Genomic DNA, 11877 nt, shown 5'->3' on the forward strand with positions numbered 1-11877 from the left:
TGTTGGTGAAGCTTAATGTACTGTGAAAGCTGGTATGTACAGTATTAGCGAAAGTGCTCTTTTGATGTCATCTTAACACAAAGATGGTAGGTAACTGGGATTAAATAAAAGTTTGTCAGTAGCTCTGAAGATGTTGAAACACCTATTTAATTGTTGCTTAAAAATGTTCCATAGGGCTCCCAAATCTATAAACCTTCTCTAGGTAGTGTTAATTTACTCTTAAAAGTAGTGAAAAAATGCACAGTAGGCTTCTTGTATGTTGCAAGCTTGTGAAATCATTCTTAAGTTGGAATTTTACAAGCTTGTAACAATACTGATGCTTAGAAACTGACCAGGTTCAAAAGGAGTATGTCATAACACAAACATTTTTCTTGGATGGTAAGTGCTATGTGGCTGAATTTTTTCTATTTGTTTTGTTTCTCCTCCTGGAGTTCTTCCATTCTTTCTTGCCCTGCTTTCAACTTGGACTACTATTAAGCAAAGGGGTTTTGTGGCGGTTTCTATGTTAATTAGCATTGTTCTCATTATCCTCTGTACAGAATGAAACTTAGTCTGTGCAGGACATCTTGTTCTTATAGGATTCCTCTTTTTCTTTTTATCCCATTTTTCACTTTGATATTAATTCCTTTTTTATTAAAAATACAAATCCCTGATCCAGAAAACCCAGAATCACTATTTACCTTCTGATCACAAGCCTGTGGCTCATCGGATGACACTCCTACTTTTAAGAACAAACAAGTGAAATCATTGAAGAAAAACACGTACATTACTGGATGTTATGATTTTGAATTGTAAGGGACTTAGACGAGTGAATGCAAAAAAATGTCAGCAATATTTCAGCTTCAAACAAGTCTTGAGACAGCTGCAGACGACTACTGCAGATAACTGATGGACGTAGCAAATTTGCATTCAAGAAAACCTTATCTAAAACATCTTTTTCACACATTAAGGCTGTTTCTTACTGATCTTCAAAACATTACTATACGTGCCTCAAAACTTTGGATTATCTAGTTGTGAGGATATTCTTTTTCCTTTTTAACAGTGATGTACTAAAATTTGCACTTGATTTCTTCAATAACAGCAACAAACAGCAATCAGTGTTAAACAAAATTGACTTTAGCTCTCTTCTGTCTGTGCATAATCAAATGCTTTGATTAAAAGCTTTGTGAATAAATACGCATAACAAAATTTATGGTTTTATGCATTTATATTTATGTATGTGTTTGTAGACATAGATATGTGATTATTTACCCTGGAGATTACATTGTATTTAACCAGAAGATGCCATTGCAACATTGCCTGCACACTGGCTCCTAAAAAACGATGAATACTGGGAGGAGAAAAAATAAATCAGAAAAGATACATTCCTATGATAACTTGAGAAGACATTGTTTGACAGTTGATGTGATTGAAAAGGGAAGTGTATAAGCAAACAACCAGCAGAAATAATTGTCAAAGGACTGCAGTGTTTAGCTTTGGGAAGTTAAATGTAGATAGTTAAGGGAGAATGACAAGTGGTGTTCAAATTGAATGTGTTTGTATTTCTCTCTATTGTATGTTTATACTAATTTGATTACCTCTTAGCAATTTTTAATTGGTATTGTCTAGTCCTCTATTATTAGATGGTCAAGGCTGTAGCTGAACTGGTATTTACTAGTGGAAAATTAAAATGGAATGAAGGCTGGCATTTTTACTAAATATGAAGATACTTTGGTCTCTTCACTTTTGCTTCAATAAGTACTTCCCAGCTGACTTCATCTGCTGGTTTTCTTTCAACCATTAGATGTGTTGCTGGAAGACACTGAGCTTAGTGTCTGCTCTCATAGGGATTGTATAATATAATCACAAAATTTACTGAGTTGTGTCTTGAAAACTGGTTTGATGCTGCTGCACTGGAAAATCATGAGCAATGACAATGTGATTGATAAAATCAATACACAATCTAAGTGTGTTAGTAAAGTATTGACATATATTTTTTACTTTTTCCACAACACAGTCCTCAAGTTAAGAGGTCTGTATCGAGATTTACCTCCTCAGTACAGACATACCTTTCTCTCAGCTTTTGCTTTCTTGGACCAGACAAAGCAAATTTTTCTAATTTTCTCTTGTAATATCATTCAGGTGGCTTTTCTCTGTGCATTTCTCCCTTTATGGTGCAAATATATATGCCACGTCTTGAAGGTGGTTCAGCATTGGAGTTAGTGATCTCTATAGACATAATTTTTCCTTTATTGAAATTAGTTCAGAAGAATCTGTGCGAACTGTCTAGAGTGGATTGCCATTTATGCAGCCTGGTAAATTATCCTGGGATTGTATTAAGTAGAGACATTAATGAATGTATCAGTTGTATTACAGCAGTAGAGGCAGAGGAGAAATGTTGATAGTGGCTCAGTATTTAAAAGTCAGGAATTCTGGTCCTAATGTGTAACCTGCCCTATCACATCCTTTGTAAACTGTTTGACCACGGTGTGCATGTCTTCACTGGGGGATTTTACGGGCTTGCCCTCCCATCCAACTTTTTATTTTTTGCCTCTTCCTTGACAGGATATATGAAATGAGATTGCCAGCTTTTTTCTAAGCATGCACTTTATTCAGAATGTTTGAACCTGGAATGGTATATACACTACCAGGTGAAAGAAAACAATATTTTCTACAGACACGTGAACAGTTTTACTGTCCAGCTGTACTGCATACTGAATCTTAAGTCTCACAGAAATCCTAGATGCTGTACTTGTAAATTCACTGTGTTGTTTGGAGGTGCTCATTGTGCTCTGAGGCCAGAAAATCAGTCCAAGTTTTGTATGTCTGTAGTAAATGTGTGTGTTGATACAGCTAGGTGCGTGGAACAATGTAATGGATTACATGTGTCGGAAATCGTAAATTTATGCAGATCTTTTTCTGGCACCTTGACACGCTCTAGTGCATTGCAGAAAAACAAGGGGTATAAAACAAAAGGTAAAACTTTGATTTTGGAGTTTCTGCCTTTGACCAGCAGATCTTGAATTGTGAAGGGGGCTGATCATTGTCATTGTAAAAATATTATTTTCAGAGATTTCATATTTAAACACATCAACCTCGTAGAAAGAAATGGGAATGCCAACTCATCTCTTAAAGCAGAACTAGTTGTTACGTTTAGGAAAGCCCTAGGGTCTTTCCATAGGTAAATACAGAGATGCACAGAAAGGAACGTATGTGTGTCTACTCACAGACTTAAAGAGTTACTAGGGATTTTTTAGTGGCAGAACAGACTATTAGAGTGATAAGGTCAGCCTATATTAAACGTAATATCCTAAGTTCTGCGATCCTTGTAACTTTGATTTATACTATGCAACTGTGAATAGTGTTGAATAATTCTGCTTCAGAAATCTCCCTTGTGACATCAAAAACTTGGAGAATTTCAAGTCATTGCTAGTGGTAAATTACAAAATTGATGTTTTCAGGAAAGAAGGTTTTAGATAGCCCCTATTTAAGTTGGCACTTACATATCTATGCTTTCACGGAGTACCTGCAAGTGTTAGCTGGTTTTTCTTTAAAATTTGCATGCCATTGTGTCCTGTAGAAAATGGTTGAGAGGACTTCCTTGATAGCACTGTCAAAATGAGTTTGAATAGATTGTAAGCTCAGTGCTTTCTAATTGTTTAGCCCTAAATAAATGTGATGAGGCTTTTGGCAAAAGAAATTATTAAAGTGCGATGTTAGTCTGTAGCATTGAGCACATTCCTTTGTATATCTGGGAACTGCAGTAGAGGCACTTCCTACTTAATTATAGGAACTATTGGTACGTTAATGTTTTTGAGCTGAAAGTGTTCAACGGGGTTTAGTTTCTTTTGTTTTCACTTGGTTTCTATCCCTAATTAATTTATATACTAAAACAATTGTTGCACATTAAAGCTTTACCTCTCCATTTTAAGCTGCAGTCATTTTTGTCCTAGGACTGCTTTGTTGCTGCAGCCTCCCTCTTCATTCCACATGTGAGACTGGTAATAAACAGCAGACACTGAGAGGAGCAATCTTATCTCATCCACATTCTTTAAGAGCAGCAGTTACTGCTTTTGTAGCTATCACCTTGGTGCTGAGCTGCACTGCAGCTGTTTGACCTTTCCTGCAAAAGTCACCTGGACCTTGTTTTGTGCCTTTTGGAGTTTCCCACTCATCTGGTTATAAAATGGAAATAATAATCATTGCCTGTTTTGCACAGAGATTTGTTACTCTTGCATCTTCTGTCTGAAGATGTTTAAATGTTCACTATTTAAATATGGGGTTACTGTATACCCGCTAAAAATATTTACACAACTGGAGTTCCACATCTGACATTTAGATCCACTTTCTCAGTGTTTCATTTCTTTACAAAACATTCGGATGGTGCAAATATAGTTGAATCCGTATAGTTGAATCGCTCTCAGGTGCCATTCACCTGAAATGCGCTTTTCAGAAAGGCCACGCTGAGAACAAATGTGGTAGGAGCAGTATTTGTAACAGCACATTGTCTTATTAATGGACCAGTTGTTAGAGCATGGATAACACAGAGCTTACAACTTACATAGTCTTACAGTAGCTGGAGTTTGGGACAATGTGAAATGAAGACGCTTCATGGTTTTCATGTAATTCGCATAATGTCATGCATATACAATGTAATTACTCATTTGACATTACTGAAAATAGTATCCAGTCTTCTTAAATGAAATGCGTTTTAAAATATTACAAAGCTTTTTAGTGCTTTGTATTACTTAAAGAATACATGTTTCTTTTTAGACAATGGCCAAGGTTATAACAACAGTGCTGAAATTCCCAGCAGATCAGACTCAGAAGATACTAGAACGAGAAGATGCTCGACCGTTGGTAAGTCATATAAGTAAACCAAGTTTATGCAAGAGGTTAGGTTGCAAGAATAAGGAAATAGAAACTTTCTTTTAAGTCTGCTTTTCCCTGTGTCCACATTCAAGAGAACTCCTTTTCTTCCTCCTTTCCTCTTCTTCAGTGGGGTGTTAAATTCCAGCTGTAGGTTTGAGTATATAGCAAAAATGAGAAAAAAAGCAAGCATATTTTCTTAACTAGTATTTCTTATCATCATTGAAGCTATGTTTCTGATAACTGTGCATACAACAGCACAAAGCAGGTTCAGTTGTCACTGCTATTCTGCAGATTCATTTTCTAATCAAAAAATGAATCTGACACAAAATTAGTTTCTTAAATTCAGAAGTTTCTGTGGAGTCATACCAGTTTTCTTGAAAAATATCTCGAGATGTTTTTCAGCCATGAGATAAAATCTATGGCAAAACTAAGAGCCATTTGGCTTGTAGAATAGAAAACTGATTACCTCAGTCACCTGGGATACGTGTGTTTGAAGTGGGATATGTACACTTACGTCTTAAGTGACTGTCCTAACAAGATTGGGGTTTTGTGGTTGTCTTTTTTAAGAGCCTGCTTTATTTTTGTACTTAAAAAACATCAAAATACATCAGGTTCAGTCTGGGTCAGAACAGGTCAAAAAAAAGTGTCTTAAAGACTTTGGTTTTGTTTCAATACACTTCTTATTATGTGACAGTTGCTTGTTATTTACCAGCTGGTCTATTTACCAGAAAGGCGAATTTTTGTTTGAGAAGCGGACCCAAAAGAGAGGAAGAATATACAAGTACAAACATTTCTTTGGTATTACTATTTTATGTATTGGAGCTATTTTTCAGTAAGGTAAAAACTGCAATAATAGTCTTCTCTACATTGTATCTGGAGTCAAATCCCTCTCTTTGTGGGTCAGCTGAGTGAAATATTTAGGAATTAAAGTGAGAGGAAGAATTGCCTTCTATTTCTTTCACCGGCCTTGAATATATATTTATTTAGCACTTGCAGAAACAGAATAAAATAAAAATTCTTACATTTCAACTGAAGTGGTTACATTAAAGTCCTTTTGATCCATTGTAACAAATTTAAAAAAAAAATCTGCTATTTCTTCCGCTTGAAATACCAGCTTTGAGGAAAGTGTTAATACTTCAGTGTTTCCCTGTACACTCAGTCAGTTTGAGTGTCTTGCAATCTTAAATATTTAAAAAAATTTTAGAATTATATAAATGCTGATAGTACTGCAGCTCCAATAACTGTCATGCATCCCAGACATGATTTTCTGTTGATGCTCTCTCTTTCTGACCTTCAAGTAGAAAGCTGGGGTTTTTTGGTTTGTTTTTATTTAAAAGGCAAGCTAGAATACTATCTAGGAAACATTTTAAGTTCTCTGTTGGCCAAAAGTGAGGTTAGAGAGATGGACCTTATTTTGCAGTCTCTTCAGCTTACTGATATTTGAAACCTGGTCTTCCTAAAGCAGACATTCACAATTTCTGATACTAAATAAAATTCAAATTCATCCAACAAATTTTGGTCCTTGATATTTAAATTTTGGCTACAAGATACAGTGACATTTTTGCAGGCTGCAAGTGCTTTGATTGTTAAGAGTATTGTCATTCAAAGAGCTTCATGTCCTGATGGAAAACTTCTTGGGTTTCACATAGCAGTCCCTTCCTGGCTCAGCTCTAGCCTAGGAATTTTCTCCTTTTGAAATCCACAAAGAGATTACATCGGACTTCTAATGGAAACTGAAATAATAGGGCATATTATGGAAGTTTTAGAAGTTTTTTTTTGCTTTGCTTTCAAAGTTACAAAGTTTGTTTACTGAAGCACAAATTATTTTGGGGGCGATTCTTTTGTAATTCTCTTCAGGAGTAAAAAGTTGGAGGGGTCTTCATAAACTATTCAGTCAAAAAATATGCTTGATTTTTGGTTTTTACTAACATGGCAGTAGTGCATCTCCATGCTTAGTACTGAAGCGATGCTGATGTTTGAAAATATCCAGTATTTAGATCTCATGAGCAATAAAGTTCTGAACTACAATTTAAATATGCTTTGTCAACATAAATCTTTGTTGTTTCTGTATTTTAGTTTATAGCCAAAACATCTATAACTAATATTGTGTAAATTGTTCATTGACTAAATGTGTGTAGTACTAAGTATCTGTGAGTAACTGTTTACCCTCTTAGTGGGCATATGTTTAACAGGTTTTTGAAAACTTTTTAACCAATCCATAGGTCAGTACATTGATCTAGCATGTTTATCACCTTCACTAATCTAGCATTTATTATGTAGTTACTGTGATCTAACTACAGCAGTCTCATCCATAGGCAGTAGATGTCCACAGAGTTCTCATCTACACTGTTAACCAAGTAGTCCAATAAGCTGTTTTCTTCCTGGCTTTGTAGTTTGCCTCACCTCGCAGTGGTATCTTCTGAATATCCCATCAGTCTGTGCTTAGTTAGCATGTGGGTGAGTGAAGCCTAATACATACTTGTTTTATTTAAAGATTAAACTTGTAGTCTGAGATTAATTGTTCTTCTGCCTTTTTTTTTCTTGCCTGCTTCTTTTTGTTTAAAAAAATAAAATTTTTTGTTCTGCATGTGTATGATAACTTTGTCCTACTCTTAATCATGTTTTGTTTTAAAAAGCCAAGTTTAAAAATGGTAAACAGATTCAAAACCAATCTTTCAGAGTTATAAGCATAATTTCAAATGTTGGTTGAGCTACAGAGATTTTTTTTTTTTTGGTAGGAAAAAAACCAAATCAGATTTTAAATCAATTAATATGTAATTGAATTTTATTGTGCTTGGCTTTGTTTTGTCTTTTTTCACTTTCTGGGCATCTTTTTTGAATAAGCAAATAAATCATATTTATGGGACATACATACTGTATTGCCTGAAATGAATTATTATATCTAAAACATAAGAGAACGGATTATTCTAATAAACAATTGATGAAATATTTTTTTAGAGGAATTTGGGTATGGTTGCATTTAAACATCAGTACCTTTCCAAATCATAGTATGTGGTATCAAGAGAAGCTAGAGCAGAGAGATCAGGAAGAAAAATGTGGGGAGCTTTACGCACTCAGTTTATTGTGTGCTTTTTCAGGTTTTATTAAGCTACTTCCATTATGAATCTGTAACGCTATTTGTAGCGTTACGGAAAAGAAACAGCTGATTTAGGCCTAAAAATGCAGGTTGCATCAGACTAGCAGAGCTAAACAAGCAACACACGAGCAACAGCAGTTGAGAGAGGAGGGCTGTGGAAATACAAAGGTAAAACTTGAGAAGTTTATAAAAAACTTGATAATTTGAGTCATTAGTGGTGCATGATATTTAATAAACTCTTCAGATGAATTCTACAGGGGTAAGGTCAGCCCAGCTTTCCTTTTCCTACTTTGCAACTGGAAACCTTTGCACAGTTGCTGGGAAGCGATTCAGGGGGTGTTAAGCAATCGCTGTCTGTCAGCTGAAATGCCTTGCGGTCGGCACGCATGACTGCTGGGGCAAGATGGAGCAAAATGGATTAACTGCGGTGGTTTCCATTGCCGGTTATCACGATGCAGTAGACAGGCTATCTTTCTCTCTTGCAGCCATGCAAATTTAGCCTTCAGTACAGAATAATATCTGTTTCAAAAGAAAAAATCTCCTCATCTTAGCAAGCAGTCATGGTTTCCACTTGATTTTGTGTTCTTTTGAACTTTTGAATACAATAGCGGATGCACTTTATTGCACTTAAAGCGCAATAGAGTTTGGACTGTTTGCCTCCTAGCCTTGATCACTTCTTGACAAAATCAGCAACTGTTTTTTCTAGCCCTCTGTTCAAAATAAGTGAACTGTTGGTAATGATAGGGCAAAGCTATTTACAACACTGTTGCAGAAAGCATGTTTGGAACTTAAGTTTGCGTCATGCTGTCTGTAGTGCTCGTGTAAAAAGTTCAGGTGTTCTCAGCTGCATTTGAAACATATCACAGAAGGGCTTGATTTTGACCCTAATGTCAGCTGTTTCCTGTTACACTTTCATAACTTAAGCTAATATGTATGGAAACCTCAGACTTCATTATTGGATTGTAGTTTCTTACTGTATCCCAAATATTTTTGGTGACTTATGTCAGTAGATAGTCAGCAAATGGGATAATATTCTTGCATGTATATAACTGAGAAATTTAGATTATGCTAGCTTCAAAGCAGTAAGTATTTGCCTGCTAGAGGAGGCTTTTTGCTAGCCCCAGAATTTTACTTCATCGTTTCAATTTTGATGATAAGCCTCAGGCAGAGAGGACATTGTTGTTTTTCATTGGGTTAAGATGCAACAGTATGGTAGACTGTCTATTTCCAGTGAGACTCTGGACTGTTTTTGTACAGATTATTTTATTTTCATCACAGTTTCTCAACTGTTTTGCAGATACTGGAATGGAATTACTTGCTCAAGATCAGTTAATAATTTGGCAATTTGACTTAGCTGAAATTCTCCATCTCCTATTCCTATCAATAAACAGTAATGTCGTCATGATTTTAATATTAAATGCTTCTAAGTTGCTCTCAATAATGTCACATTTGTTCATTTGTTCTAACTTTTCCTTCTTCCAGTCATGGCTACGACCATCTTGAAGAAATTGCGATGAGAATGTCTCATGACACTGCTGCTTAGAAGTATGTTTATATCTCTGTTGTCGTCCCTTGAGAAGGGACAAGAAGAAAAGCTATTATTCACGGTCACAAATGGAATAGCAAGAACCAAAACTCAGTGACACCTTTGGACCATGAATATAGATAAAACTGCCTTGACAAGAAACGCTAATCAGGGGTTATTTGGTGATGAGTCTTTTTTTCTCTTCTATTGAACACTGTCTTCTATTTTGTGTTAAAGGTTATTTTTTTAAAGGAGAGAAAAGACTTTATCCTAGGAAGGAATTGCCCACTACTGTATCGCTATACAGGCTTTACTGGGTGTTTTTTAAGAGTTGAAATAAATGGTTTGTTTCTTCTATTTATTTTTTTATTTTTGAATGAATTGTGCAATACATTTTTGGATGGGTAGCGGTTGAGGTGATTTTCCTGATGAACTAGGCACTCTTGATGACTACTCTTTCCCAATCTGATCTTACGATTGTTTGCTAAAGGTCACTTCTATATGCTTTTGCCTACAATAAATCCAAATTGCAGTACCTCATTTGTTTACTCCTAGCTTTTGTACTTATATTTTCTGGATAAAAAGTACGTTACTGTAAATTGTAAATACTTAATACATAACTGTATCATATGCTGATCTGTGACTGTTGACAGGACTAATCTGACAAGAGCTGAGATGAAATAAAGTTTATTTACTGTATAATTTTGGAACTTCCTTGGGGTGACTTTTTCTTTTGAACGGATCCACCGGTTTTGTTCTTATTCCTGTTTGAGACATCCTTTGCTGAGAAATTTCCAGGCTGAAATCCCTCTCATAAGAAGAGTTATTCGGGTACATTGAACTGTAAGAAGTCAGTGGAGACCTTCAAATTTTCAAGTGGTCACAACCTGTGGAACAGACACATGGTGAGCTGAAAAGCTGGTGTGAGAATATAGCGAGTAGGGAAGTTTGCTTTGTAAAAGTTTTGAATTATCTATTTTTGTTCTTTTAAGTAATGCCTGCCTGGTCATTTTGGCATGTAAGTTGTGTTCCTCTGAAGCGATATGCAAGTATGGATGAACTGAACTCATTCTCCACCTACTTTGATATTTATCAATAACTGTCATCTGTACTGCATGTGCTCATTTGCCAGGATGGTTCAAGGTGATCAGTCCTCCATGAAGGTAAGTTTTAGAAGTTCTATAGGAGCAGCAATCCTCTGAATAGCTCTTCTCTGAACATAAGCAGGCTGCCTAAATATACTGCCTGCCTGAAAGATTCTTCTGCGTACTGTTAGGAGGTGTTAGTTGCAGATAATGTCAAGCCTAGAGCCTTCATCCTGCTACAAGGATGCTCAGTCTGTTCCTCTGGGTGCTGTCCTGTTAGCCAAGGATAATAGGGGGTTCTCCTGACTGCAGAAGCAGGTTTGGCTTGTGTGCAGTGGTCCAGAGTGACAGATTTGATTTGTTGTCCAGCTTCAGCTCTTGTGCCCAAGGGCACTACCCAGAATTTTCTATTTCTGTGTACCCAATTTCAGTATTTCTCACACAGTTGTCTAGATAATCTTAGCTTCCTCCTGTGATATTTGCGATTACCTCAACGTTGTTGGCATTTCAAGACTCTGCATCCCCAGTATTCACTTCTGATCACCTATGGAGTTCAGCCTTTTCTGCATAACTCTCCCATAACTGCCAATCTTTCCCCCATAACCACCTGTTAGATCCAGCAATTCCTCATAAACAACACTGCCCTTTTTATCAGCTTCTCAGACTGTTCCCTGTCAAGTTCAGCTATTTCGCTTGTCATGTCCAGTAGTTTTCCATGTCCTGTCCAGTTAGTTTACCCTCAGGTCAGGGCACAGAGAGCAGCCTAATATTTGTGAGTCCAAAACAATAAGTACACGCCAGTGACATGTAGGATGTTTGATACCGTTGGGTTTTGTTTTGGTTTTGGGGTATTTTTTTGGGGTGGAGGGCAGGGGCGGGTTGGGTGGAGGGGTCCCAAATGGGCTGGGATTCACCTTTTTTGTCATCAGGAAAAGAAATAAAACTGATTTTTTTTTTTGTGCAGTTTTGTATTCTAATGAAGCTGGGAGAAGGTGCAACAATTTGAGTGCTCTGAGGTCGATTCTGGCTGCTAGCTGTCTCAAGAATACATCTGGTTTTAAATTACTGCTCATGATCTGAAGGGACATGGCTTGCCTTTGATAGTTAAGGGTCCAGAGTTACATCTTTATTTCCCACTGCCTTGTCTCTGGCAAAATCTTGCCATTTTTTTGCTGCTTTATTATTTGTAGCTTTGGGAGGGTTTAAGTGGGTTTTTTTCTGAGCTCTTTCCATTTATCAAACATCAAATGTATTGTATTTGGTTTAAAAGACCGATACTCTTCGTAATGGTTTCACTTACGAGACCTCTTTACTTCTGT

At 36.4% G+C, this 11877-nt stretch overlaps 1 protein-coding gene across 4 annotated transcripts in view; it reads left to right on the forward strand.

The window, feature by feature from the left end:
• GOLGA4 (golgin A4) overlaps positions 1 to 10175 on the forward strand; it is a 74160-nt gene extending 63985 nt beyond the window's left edge. For 3 of the 4 annotated variants that reach the window (XR_013927509.1, XR_013927510.1, XR_013927511.1), the window contains 3 exons: positions 4753 to 4839; positions 7167 to 7308; positions 9431 to 10175. Coding sequence is in view for 1 of the 4 variants with exons in the window: in XM_080383260.1 (XP_080239386.1) it covers positions 4753 to 4839; positions 7245 to 7274 (117 nt within the window). In the remaining 3 variants the exon portion in view is untranslated. The remainder of the gene's footprint in view (positions 1 to 4752; positions 4840 to 7166; positions 7309 to 9430) is intronic. The other variant, XM_080383260.1, reaches the window with a different exon arrangement.
• The last annotated feature ends 1702 nt before the right edge of the window (positions 10176 to 11877 follow it).

Source organism: Falco punctatus (assembly GCF_963210335.1).
Source record: "Falco punctatus genome assembly, chromosome: 4".
Lineage (NCBI taxonomy): Eukaryota > Metazoa > Chordata > Aves > Falconiformes > Falconidae > Falco > Falco punctatus.